At 42.6% G+C, this 13,108-nt stretch overlaps 1 protein-coding gene across 1 annotated transcript in view; it reads left to right on the top strand.

Annotated features, from left to right (window-relative positions):
• The first annotated feature begins 4,823 nt into the window (after window positions 1–4,823).
• The window catches only part of slc2a1b (solute carrier family 2 member 1b), a 28,898-nt gene continuing 20,613 nt past the window's right edge, over window positions 4,824–13,108 (top strand). Inside the window, exon 1 of the mRNA XM_080727513.1 lies at window positions 4,824–5,051. Within this exon, the coding sequence (XP_080583639.1) occupies window positions 5,037–5,051 (15 nt within the window). The 5' untranslated portion in view covers window positions 4,824–5,036. The remainder of the gene's footprint in view (window positions 5,052–13,108) is intronic.

Genomic DNA, 13,108 nt, shown 5'->3' with positions numbered 1-13,108 from the left:
GAACACACCCGCCCCCAAAACAAACACACACACACACACGCACGCACGCACACACACACACACACACACACACACACACACACACACACACACACACACACACACACACACACTATAATTTGTCTGCTGTGATAATCGGCCAAAGCAGAATGAACATAATGGAATCAGTCACTGGAAATATTATTGTGACCGATAATGTTATGTCTCAAAATGTAAACTCAACAAGATCAGATGTCGGTAGCTGATGCCTTCTGGACTTCAAGCAACATAGTCTAGCAGCAGAGGCCCTCAGAATTTGAGATACCCCTACCCGAGGTAGAACCAGACGCAACCATGTTTTTTTCTTATCTTTAGGGTCTCCCATTAATGAAATGGATTGTTGCAAAATTTTATTTCACAGAGAATTTAGTTTTTCTGGCTATTCTTTACACCTACCCCAATCTCTGAAAATGGCAAATCCGAATAGGGCAAAAGGTGACAAAAAAAGCCTTCAACTTGAAAATGCTCACTCTTTTCTTCATCAAATATGGTAGGTATGATCCAGGTGTCTACCCTACATCATCACTAACACTTAAACATATATTAGTTTAGGCGGAAATTGTATTTTTGTGGTGAGGACTCCTTTACCTCCTGTTTGTGATTTTCATGGACAGGATCTCGAGGCGAAGTGGTGGTGGAGAAGGTATAAGGCTTGGTGAGCTAAAGGTTGAGTCACTGCTTTTTGCGGATGACTTGGTCCTGATGGCACCATCGGTCCAAGACCTTCAGCTCTCACTGGATCGGTTCGCAGCCGAGTGTACAGCGGCCGGAATGAGGATCAGCATCTCTAAGTCTGAGGCCATGGTTCTCAGCAGGGAACCGATGGATTGTGCAGTTCAAGTAGGGAATGAGATATTACCCCAGGTGAAGGAGTTTAAGTATCTCGGGGTCTTGTTCACAAGTGAGAGAAAGGGGAAGACGGAGAAGGAGATCAGCCGGAGAATCGGAGCAGCAGGAGCAGTTTTGCAGTCGCTGAATCGCACTGTTGTGAAGAAAAAAGAGTTGAGCCGGAAGGCAAAGCTCTCTGTCTTTCGAGCAATCTTCGTTCCCACTCTCACCTATGGTCATGAAGTGTGGGTCATGACCGAAAGTATAAGGTCTCGGGTACAAGCGGCCGAAATGAGTTTTCTCAGAAGGGTGGCTGGTATATCTCCCTTAGAGATAGGGTGAGAAGTTCAATCACCCGAGAGAGACTTGGAGTGGAACCGCTGCTCCTTCACTTGGAAAGGAGCCAGCTTAGGTGGTTCGGGCATCTAGTACACACTAAAAACGGATGGGTTGAAAATAACCCGATCTGGGTTGTATTATAACCCACCCCTGGGTAACTATTGGACCTACCCAACAGTAGTAAATCTTACACAGAAGAATGGGTAGGTCCTTTCTACCCAGCACGTAGTAAGATATTCTACCACATCCTGGGTAGAATTTTTTACTCAGCTCTGGGTCAACCACTATTATTTAGTATATATTTTACCCACATGTGGGTAGTAAATTTTACTCATCGTAAATGACCATGCTAATATTATTTGACATTAACATAAGATAAGATTTGTTTCAGGGTTTTTTCTCAGATAATTTGTTCCGAGTATAGCAATATCAACATAAAGTTACTTAATTGTAAATATATGCAACAATGTTGAAAAGCTATAATCAGAGTTGTGTAGAGTAGATCAACATAATAATATCAAATGTATCATGAGTTCTTCTCTTTCAGAACAGTAGGGGGAGGGAGCTCAACCATAAGCTAGCAGCCTAGCAGTTACGGTTAGGGTTTTGGCTAAAATACTGACAAATGAAATTCTGACATATGACAGTCAGCTTGCCAAGGCAGACACATGGATATGATACATTTAGCATTTTTAGCTACCAAAAGCTTAGAAATATCCCTGAAAACCTTGAGAAATGCTTTTCCCAGCATGCTTTGCATACCAGGTGACCAACTTAAGTTTAAAACTACCCAATACTGAGTAAAACAATTTTACCCAGCAGTTGGGTAATGTATGAGCTGTACAAAACAACCCATTTATACATACAATCACCATTATAATAACCCATAATGGGTAAACCATTTTTTACCCAGATTTTGGGTAGATGAATCTACCCAGCAGTTTTTAGTGTGTACGGATGCCCCCCGAGCGCCTTCCTAGGAAGGTCCTCGATGCACGTCCCACTGGGAGGAGACCCCGTGGCAGACCAAAGACCAGATGGAAGGATTATATCTCCAGACTGGCCTGGGAACGTCTCGGTATACTCCCAGAGGGAGTGGAGGAAGTTGCGCAGGATAAGGAAATTTGGAAGTCTCAGTTGGAACTGTTACCCCCGCGACCCGATTCCGGATAAGCGGTTGAAGATGGATGGATGGATGGATGGACTCCTTTACTTTATCTCATTTACAAGAAAAAGATACATTTTAGTCAGGAACACTCATGCCAATGTAGATTTAACGTTGAAGCTTCATTTATGTCACATATTTGTTACTGCAGTGCTTGGGATGCTACAGTATTTAACAATATCCAGTGTTTGTATGCCAATATCCAATACCGCTTTATTACAAATACGATTTCTTTAGACATACCCCTACCCTGAAAAAGATATACCCGTAGCTTATTCTACCCTGGTCCGTGTTCGCAGGCCACTTAGCGGCGAAATCCCCGGTCGTAGTTAATCAGACTTTGGAAAAAGAAAGAAAAAGCTTAAATGTGGTAGAAGTGAAACATTTCGTTCAGGTCCAAGCGGCAATGGCCAACATCAGTAAACTCTGCAAAGTAAATACATGCGCAGTACGGCAGTGTGCGGATGATAGTCCCATAGCTTGGGAGGTTGTAACCATGGCTATGATGGAATCGTTAAAAAGAGGGCCGCAGTCCAGTGCATATGGTAGTGGTCAATGGCAACTGTAATAGATATCTCCACACAACCACTGGTTATTGTTTAATATCATATTTTGCAATGCAGTAACAGAAGACCCTAAAGCTAAGAAAAAACATGGTTGTGTCTGGTTCTACCCCGGGTAGGGGTATCTCAAAAACTAAGCCCTTTTTTGATGACTTGCCACAGGACTAACAAGAGTGTTGTTTAGTGAATATTGTTTTCTCAACGTTTCAAAGGGGATTAAATGGAGAAAAAAGGGAACTCATTTCTAGAATTTGTACCCTTGCCCCTTTCATGCACTATACAAACACATGCATTTCCCGTTTAGTGTTCATGATTATTTTCCTGACGTTTTTGGGTACACCCAGACCGGACACCTCCCCAGTCTTCCAGACAAAAGGTGGTGCACGGTTTTCATTGAAATATTTGTTTTTGTATGCCTTTAATAACAAATATCCCAGATCACAGTGTAACGGGATGAATGGGGGGCAACCATGTCCATTCATCAGCTTTAGATCCCAATGAGAATGGTTTGAATAACTTATTGTTAGAATACTCTGAATCAAAGGTAGACAAACAGTAACTGCCAAACTAAATGAACAGATGTTCAGAAGTCAGACAATTAAGCTATTAGAAAAATACATACGCAGTGCATAAATAAAGTATGTTGCTTCAACTTCTTCTCAGGCCGAATGTATTTATATGTTTTATTTGCTCGTTATAAATGTTGAACCACCAGCCTGTGTGGCTCGGGAATTAGAACGCATAATAGTAACAATGGAAAGTCCATAAGTCACATAAGTTCTGTCATCTAGTGAACAAACAAGAAAAGGGGTGTGAGCTTTTGCACAGTTCTGAAATACTACCATCCATGGAGTTATTTACCACTCCATGAAGTAATTTATACCTTTACAGAATGTTACATAAATATCATGGTGATGGCAGTTGTATTGAGTCCAGTGGATGTAAGATAGCAAGTACAGGCAGTTATTTTGACTTAGGTTTCCTCTTGGCAGATTGGGGTGATGTGATGAACTGTTGGCTTCTCTATTTCAGTTTGATGGGCTAGTTAGAAACCAAATGGACAATAACAGTGTACAAATGGAACCTCCGTTATACACTCACAGTGGGGTCTGTTTCCTTATAACACACACTCAGAGGTCCTTTAGTTTAAAAAAGGTTTGAGAACCACTGTTGTCTTTAAATGTTTTACATCTACAATCTAAACCATTGGTTCTCAAAGTGGGGTCCGGGGACCCCCAGGGGTCCTCGAGGGAGTTCCAGGGGGTCCCCAGCTAAATCATAGGAAACAATTGGACCATTTGGTTCCATTTGTACACTCAGAGTTAAATTTACATTGATTTTACAATATAAATTGCGGTCTCAACATGAGATAGAAATGCCATCCATGGGGGTCCGTAGCCTAATGCATGTCAAACTGGGGGTCCTTGAAATTAAAAAGGTTGAAAGTCACTGCTCTTATGGGGGTCCCTGGCATATCTTTTCAAATAAGTGTCAATTTGGGGGTCCTTGACATTAAAAAGCTTGAGAACCACTGAACTACAGTAGGCCTAATACTACAGTGTTTGTAGCCAGGGTAGGAAGCAGGGCCAGTGGGCGGGGCTAAAGGGGCGAGCCCCTACGATGCAAGATCATTGCGTCATTTGAGGGAATATAACTCCGGCTAGACTGTATCAGCAGCGAGCAGTTCTCTGACAGGCAGAAAGATAGTACTATATTACTTAACTTAACACATGATCATCCCCTCACAAGACAGGACTGAAGTCTGAAGAGAAGCTGTTTACAACCAACTTTGATTGACTGATCGATCGATTGATTGATTGAATAGGCCTACTTTATTATAAGTTTGCATAGGACAGCAACTGTTCAAGACGAGAACCACGGGAGGAAATACAGAGACTATAGAGAGAAAACGAACGCTTCATCAACTGAAGGTTATCTGAAACTTCATCGAAGTTTTTTTTCTTCTTCCAAATGGAAACTACAACATGATTGACTTCTGAGCGACGAAATCGTCATCATCTGCCCAAACAACACACAAGAGAAAACACAAAAACTACTTTTACCAAAAGAGAGAAAAAAAGAAAGAAACCCACACTGCTGCCATGGATTCCGGGAAGGTAATGTTAAAAATGCACTGATGGTGATTTAGCCACGTCTAAAGCTGCGTTAACAGTTTAAAACGCTGTCAAACTAGTTCTGATTACAGCATCTCTCCCTATTATCTAGGCTGTCAACTAGTTCAACGAGTTCAGTGGGTTCATAATATAAAGCCTGCATAGGCTACGTATCATTATAAATGTAACATAACGCTGCTGCACATGTGCACATGATGTGTGTTTCGTCAGTTTGCTTTGTCATAGAACGTGTCTTCGGACTCTTCGCTTTGTCATGTTACCCGCGTCTGGGGAACGCTTGGGCAGTTGGGGGGTGGGCAGTGGTGGAGAAAAAGTACTCACATTCTTTAGACTTAAGTAAAAGTGTCAATACTGCAGTGTAGACATACTCCATTACTCCAAGTAAAAGTCTGGAATTCTGAATTTACTTAAAAAAAGTACAAAAGTATTGGTATCAAAATGACTTGAAGTACCAAAAGTAGCCTAAAAGCATATTGCAGAATATGCATAATGTCTCTTTTCAAGTTTTCAATGTATACAACTATTTTGAAAATAGCAGATCTACAAGCTCACAATGCGTCTATTGAGAGCTTGTAGATCGGCTATTTTCAAATGGCCAAATGAATAGAGGGTTGAAGTGTTAAATAATGTTTGTTTTGTGATAATAATTAATCTACAAAGTTAAGTAACTAGTAGTCTAACTAAGTTTTCAAATAAATGTAGTGGAGTAAAAGTACTATTTGGATCTGAAATGTAGTGGAAGTAAAAGTATTGGAAATTAGAAATATCAATTAAAGTTTAAAAAACTTAGTTACCCCCAGCACACACTGCAGGGGGTCAATGAATACTTGTTGATGGCACACCAAATACTAGCCTATGGATGTTAGAAGACCCCCATTTTATTTTATTTTCCAGTGACAGCACACAGCAGTTAAGTAATTACAATGTAATACACATAATAAAACTATTATTCGACATATTTAGCTCTGTTTAAGGGATGATACATATTTCAGGTGGGCAGAAGAGATGTGTGGCTAGAGCACTGCTCTAGCCACACACAATCCCCTATTATTAAATGGGATTTAAATTCTTCTAAGAACATTCTAATAAGTCGTTCAAAGTCTTAATGCCACTTACTGAGAGTCTAAGACACTAGTTGAAATTAACAGCCTAAAAAAAGATTGATCACAATAAATGACAACACTAAATGTGAAAGGCCTACTCAACGTGATCCTCAAACAAAATTAGGCATAATTGCTGCTTATAATGTTATTGAAAGTATATGATATACATTTTAAATATGACTGCTTTTTTGTACCAATGTGGGCTGTATCAAACAATATTCACAATGCAATTATTCTCAATAATGATAATAATAACAATAATACTTATTATTATTATTAAGTATGACCAAAGTGTTCAAAAGCCGGGATATCAAACTCATAGGTCTTTAGCCTCTATGTTGTACATGTGTACTCTGTTACATCTTTGCCTAAAAACATTTCACTCCTCTGTCTGTTTGTGTCTCCCTCTCTCTGATGTAAGCCAGCTTACAACACTAGGAAACACAGCATAGTGACCTGGTCTGACCTGCTTGTCAAAACCATGTTTTCTTTGTCGCTGTTTTTCGTCCATCCATTCATCCCACTTTTGATGTTATTTCTGTGCCATGCCTGCTCTGTTGTGACGGCTGCTCGGCTGGAATGATGCGCTACTAGTGTGGACGTGATGGGAATGTTTTTTCCCAGTTCCCACTGTAGAAGTGCTCCGTCTCCATTACAAGTAAAAGTACAAAAGTATTGGTATCAAAATGTACTTAATTAAGTAGTAGTTCACCCCCAAAATGACTTTTTTTCTATTGATTACTCATGCCATGGAGACTTCAATAATATATATATTTTTTGTATTTGTCGCATTCCTAACACAAAAATGTGATTAATAGTAAATTTACCCCCATTGATTCCGGATGGGGACCCGAATGCATGGCCCTGGTTGGGGAGTTGGGACCACAATGAATGGCAGTGGATTGGGAAACCGTCAGGGTTTTTTACATTTTATATTTGTCTTAGGAATGCGACAAAAAACTAAAAATATTATTGAACTCCGTGGCATGAGTAATCAATAGAAAAAAAGTCATTTTGGGGGTGAACCACTCCTTTAAAGTACCAAAAGAAGTACTCATTATGCAGGATGTCCCATTTCCAAGCTTTGTCCATACTCTTTTGAAAATAGCAGATCTACAAGCTCACAAAGCGTCGCATCGCGACACACTGTGAGCTTGTAGATCGGCTATTTTCGTACATCCATTCATCCCACTTTTGATGTTATTTCTGTGCCATGCCTGCTCTGTTGTGACGGCTGCTCGGCTGGAATGATGCGCTACTAGTGAGGACGTGATGGGAATGTTTTTTTCCCAGTTCCCACTGTAGAAGTACTCCGTCTCCATTACAAGTAAAAGTCCAGTTTTCAAAATGTACTCGAGGTAAAGTGCAAAAGTATTGGTATCAAAATGTACTTAATTAAGTAGTAGTTCACCCCCAAAATGACTTTTTTTCTATTGATTACTCATGCCATGGAGACTTGAGTTCAATAATATATATATTTTTTGTATTTGTCGCATTCCTAACTCAAAAATGTGATTAATAGTAAATTTACCCCCATTGATTCCGGATGGGGACCCGAATGCATGGCCCTGGTTGGGGAGTCGGGACCACAATGAATGGCAGTGGATGGGGAAACCGTCAGGGTTTTTATTTTATTTTATATTTGTCTTAGGAATGCGACAAAATACTAAAAATATTAGTAATCAATAGAAAAAAAGTCATTTTGGGGTTGAACTACTCCTTTAAAGTACCAAAAGAAGTACTCATTATGCAGAATGTCCCATTTCCAAGTTTTTTCCAAACTAGTCCTTACCCGTTCAAAGATATGAGCTCCGAAATGATGTGCAGTGTGTGGGTTATGGGATGTGCACTGTGCACACGGTATATGAGGGATGGAAAGTAACTTTAACTGGTACTTGCATGATAATATGTAGGAGCATCAATGTAAGAAATACCCGTTTCGCTATGTGTGTGTGTGTGTGTGTGTGTGTGTGTGTGTGTGTGTGTGTGTGTGTGTGTGTGTGTGTGTGTGTTTGTGTGCAGCGGTTTGGACCGTGAGACCATCCGCAGAGTAGTCTGTGTTTCTTTTTGAGAGGGTCGGTCCGCCTGGAACGAAACGGTTACGTTTTGCGCGTTTGTGACGCCCTCTACGGGTGGAATTGGAAATGCTTCTGGGGATTCGTTGAGTAAGCCACCCGCAACCTGTGGCAGAAATTCAGTGTTGACTCGACGTTTTGTTTGTGATTTATGGCTATTGTTTGCAAAACGGGCCCCTCCCGCTAACTTTGGAAGCCCGTTACGAACGAACGGTATGGACTATCAAAATATCCCTTGACTATGTTCATTGCATGGGTTCAGAGATCATGTGTACCCATTTTCGTGACATTTGAAGAAAATATGTAGGAAAAGGAGCAAAAAGTGTGTTTTGGAGAAAAATCAAAATGGCGGAAAATCTATCCTGACGCAAATGGGCGGGGCCTATATGGGGAGATGCGTATTGACCCAAGGTATCCAGGGAAAAAAGAATTTTAATTTTTCGACCTACGGTTCAAGAGTTACAAGGCAAGTAGGCCGTTATAGCGCCACCATGAGGCAGAGTGGAAATGCTTTTGGGGATTCGTTGAGTATGCCACCCGCGACCCTTGGTTAAAATTCAGTGTTGACTCGACAATTTGTTTGTGCTTTACGGCTATTGTTTGCGGTCCCATCCTGCTAATAACTTTGGAAGCCCGTTACGAACGAACGGTACAGACTATCGACATATCCCTTGAGTATATTCATTGCATGGGTTCATAGATCATGTATACCGCTTTTTGCGACATTTGAAGAAAATATGTAGGAAAAGGAGCAAAAAGTGTGTTTTGGAGAAAATTCAAGATGGCGGAAAATCTAGCCTGGCGCAAATGGGCGTGGCCTATATCGGGAGATGCGTCTCGACCCACGGAATCCAGGGAAAAAATAATTTTAATTTTCCGACCTACGGTTCAAGAGTTACAGGCCGAAACGTAAAGTGGACTGTTATAGCGCCACCATGAGGCCAACTGACAAAGTTATTTTTTATTTAATCCTTGATATCATTATAAATCTCCTCTCAGAGTTTTGTAACTGTAGCCCCTATGGTTTGCGAGAAAAAAAATATTGAATGTGAGTTTTTGCGATTCCCATTATAAGTCAATGGGAAAAATTAATTCACTAATAAATTAATATCAATTAAACGATTTGTGAAAGTGAAAAAAGGGCTTCACAGTTGTGTCAGGTGTGTTCATATGCTAATGGTGATGCGATTTCAGATCAATTGCTCCAGCCACTGAGGAGAAACGCTGTGACAGACAGACAGACAGACACTCAGACACTCAGACCAGCAAGAGCCGCTGATACAAACGACCTACGGCCTGGTCGCGACTTAGTCCACGACTTGGAGGTCGTAGGTCCCGGTTCTGGAGGTTTTGCGCGATCTCGGTCGTAATTCAGCGACCTGGGAAGTCCGCGATCGAAACTCTACGCTTGCTAAGGGAAGGGACGCGAGTTTAGAAACTCTACGCTTGCTAAGGGAAGGAGCGCCGCGATCGAAACTCTACGCTTGCTAAGGGAAGGGACGCGAGTTTAGAAACTCTACGCTTGCTAAGGGAAGGAGCGCTCGTTTTCAACAGCGTCGGCAGGTTAGCTACTCAGTGTCGGCAGGTTAGGGTTAGGGTTAGGGTTAGGGTTAGGGTTAGGGTTAGAGTTGGGGTTAGGGTTAAGGTTAGGGTTAGAGTTAGAGTTGGGGTTAGGGTTAAGGATAGGTTTTGGTGCACCTCGCGCGGTCCAAGTGACTACAATGGAGCGCTTCCTACCTCCGGTTCAGCCAATCACAAGCTTCAAAAGGTTGAATAGCGCTGCTGCTCTAGAATATTCTGCAAAAAGACCTTTTAAATACGACCGCGGACTTCCCAGGTCGCTGAACAACGGCCCGATCGCGCAACAACGGCCCGGGGACGACCGAGGTGGCGCAACCACGGCCGGGGGTCGCGAAACTAGACCGGCCGCGACCTAACAAGTATGTACCGCGAACTACGACCTCCAGAACCGGGACCTACGACCTCCAGGTCGTGGCCTAGGTCGCGACCAGGCCGTAGGTCGTTCGTATCAGCGGCTGTCTCTCACTCAGACAGACATTCGCTAAATTATATGTTAGATGTATACAACTCTTGAAAATAGCAGATCTACAAGCTCACAATGCGTCACATTGCAAATTTGCAACGCATTGTGAGCTTGTAGATCGGCTATTTTCGTAGATCCATTCATCCCACTTTTGATGTTATTTCTGTGCCATGCCTGCTCTGTTGTGACGGCTGCTCAGCTGGAATGATGCGCTGCTAGTGTGGACGTGATGGGAATGTTTTTTCCCAGTTCCCACTCATCGCCCCCAGCACTGCAGATGTCCAAATAGAGCAGACATGGCCGAGGCTGGAGAATTGCGCAGTTTGTTAGTCAGAAAAGCCAAGGAGGGTCAGAGTTCTGACCCTTTCCTTTCCATTACCAATTTCCCATTCCCCCTGCTTGCTCTGTGTGTGTGCGTTTTAGTTTTTTCCTTGTGTGGTGGTGAACATACAGTACATGTGAGTAAACAAACAAAGTCCACACAGAGACAGGCTAAATAACACGTGTGATTGGGATTTGCATATTATCCGCATAGGGCCAAAACACGATGGTCATTGTTCAGGATGAAAACGTGACTTGGTGTGTTGACATGGCTGATTCTATCCTGCCTGCCACAGTATGCAGGCAGGTGTGCTCTCTCTCGTTCTCTCTCTCTCCTCTCTTTCTCCCTCTCTGTCTCTTTAGTCGGACTATAATATCAGGTGCTTTTGGATGTGGCAAAAGTCTTTCAAACTAAAGTGTGTTCAAATTTCATAATGTAACATTGTGCCAGCCAGACTGGCTCACCTTCAAACGCAGCACGTTGGATTAACAGGTGCATTGATGATTAGTGCATTTTATGCTGTGATGAATGCCCCTATTGTTTAACTTGTAATGCCAGTCTGAAACCTTTTCAAGGCAGCTGTTCTGTCGACAAATATGGTCTCCTTTTTCCTTCTTCTCGGCAGCACCGCTGATTGTTTTCAATGCAAGCCTGCCCTTTTAAATCATTAATCCCTCCACGAATTTACACTCCAATACCAATGTAGTTACCTTTCGCTATTCACACAGCCTTTCCATCAAGAAAACAGTGGTGATGTTGTCAGCTTTCAAGGCGGGCCTCATTCTGACCGGCAGCCCTTGTTTTCCTGGATAAGTTATACAAGCCATAATTGGGGGTCAAGCATACAGTTGACTTGATCTGCCATAAACGGAATCACCCCCTCTTAGTAGTTTGATACTTGACAGAACTGACAGTTCAGCACAGGGACGTGCAGAGAATGTTAGAGAGGCAGGGGCTGAAATTTCTAAAAAGGGCCTTTTGGTGGAAATATCGAAAATAGCAGACCTCCAAGCTTGGAGGTCGGCTATTTTCGGTACTTGAAACCACATTAAACTAAGTATAATCAAATGAATAATGGAGATGTGGCGTATGGCATGGATGTCTACACAGAGAGGGCAATTCTTTCAACATACGCTGCTGCATTCAATTTCAGGAGAGTTTGGACGAGGCAATTCTCTTGAATGCCACCTTCAGGTATGGCATGGAAGGAGGACATTTGCGTTTCTTTCACCATAGTAAAAACTGCATTCATGGTCTGGAGAGGGCACTTTCTACAGACAGTCACAGATATAAGGGCAAGGGGCTCAAGTCCCCTTTGATGTCTATGTGTGCACATGCCTGGTTTAGCATTATGACTAGAGCCCAGAGCCAACACACCACCACTCGCCTGCCTTCATCCTGGCTTTGATACCTATACGGTATCTCCACCTCCTGCCTGTCCTCACGACCCCCTGCCACCCCCTTATGTGTAATCTCTGTCATTCTCTTATAATGGGGCCTAATGAGACCCTCCTAGAAAGGTTTGGACTGAAAGATCACAGGGAGGCCTTAATTGAAATGGGCATAAGCCGAGAACCTTGGGCCCCTAATAACTCACTTTCTCTGAAATGGATGATTCTGTGTGTGCAGTATGGAGTGGACGCACGCATGCAGCAACCCTCGCTAATCGCTGTTCACGTGGAGGTAAAGGCGGGTAAGACCGCTGAAGCTGTGCAACGTGAGGGGTCGGGCGCTGCATGCTCTCCTCTTTTTGTTTTGGACTTTCAGTTGAGGCTGCCTATAGGCTTAGTGATTCAGAAGTGACGTGGAGTGTTATGTTTGCGTCAGAACCCCCAGTGTGTTTGTGTGTGTGTCTATGTACTGTACGGTATGTGTTTATATAACTGAGAATATAGTGTGTGCATTTCTTTGTATGTTGCATGAGTGAAGGTGTGAGCAAGACTTGAGTCAACTCTTTTTATAGTAGATGATTATAGGTGCTTGCAGTCTTGTGCTTGCAGTCTCATAGCTAGACCTACAGTTTATACAGTACACACAAGTAAGACTCCCTAATCGGGAGATAAACGACCACCAGGTTGCATACACAAACTTTGCATGATTTTAGTCCAAAATCTGTGGAGCAGTGTCCAAAAATGTGTTTTGCATAAATCTGCCTGATGGTGGCGCTAGAAGAGGGCCATGTGAGAAATCAGGTTGTGAGTTGCCATCCAAGGAGTGTGTGTGCAAAGTTTGGCATCGATAAGGGCAACGGTTCCGGAGATAAGAGTAGGGCCAAAAGTGTGACGTGACGTGACGTGACGTGACGTGGTGTGACGTGGTGTGATGGAGGGATGGAGGGACAGACAGCTGGTGGAGGTTTTCATAGTAACTTGCGACCTGGCGGTCGCAACAATACAATACAGCAAGTACCAGACCACCACGAGAAAGCATTTGAAAGTTTGGTATTTTGCACCTTACTTTGTGTCAGAGTTAATAGGGAAGCTTCACAATTTACA

Source organism: Nannobrachium achirus (genome assembly GCF_963921795.1).
Source record: "Nannobrachium achirus genome assembly, chromosome: 6".
NCBI classification, from domain to species: domain Eukaryota; kingdom Metazoa; phylum Chordata; class Actinopteri; order Myctophiformes; family Myctophidae; genus Nannobrachium; species Nannobrachium achirus.
This window is presented reverse-complemented; position numbering and strand designations above follow the sequence as displayed.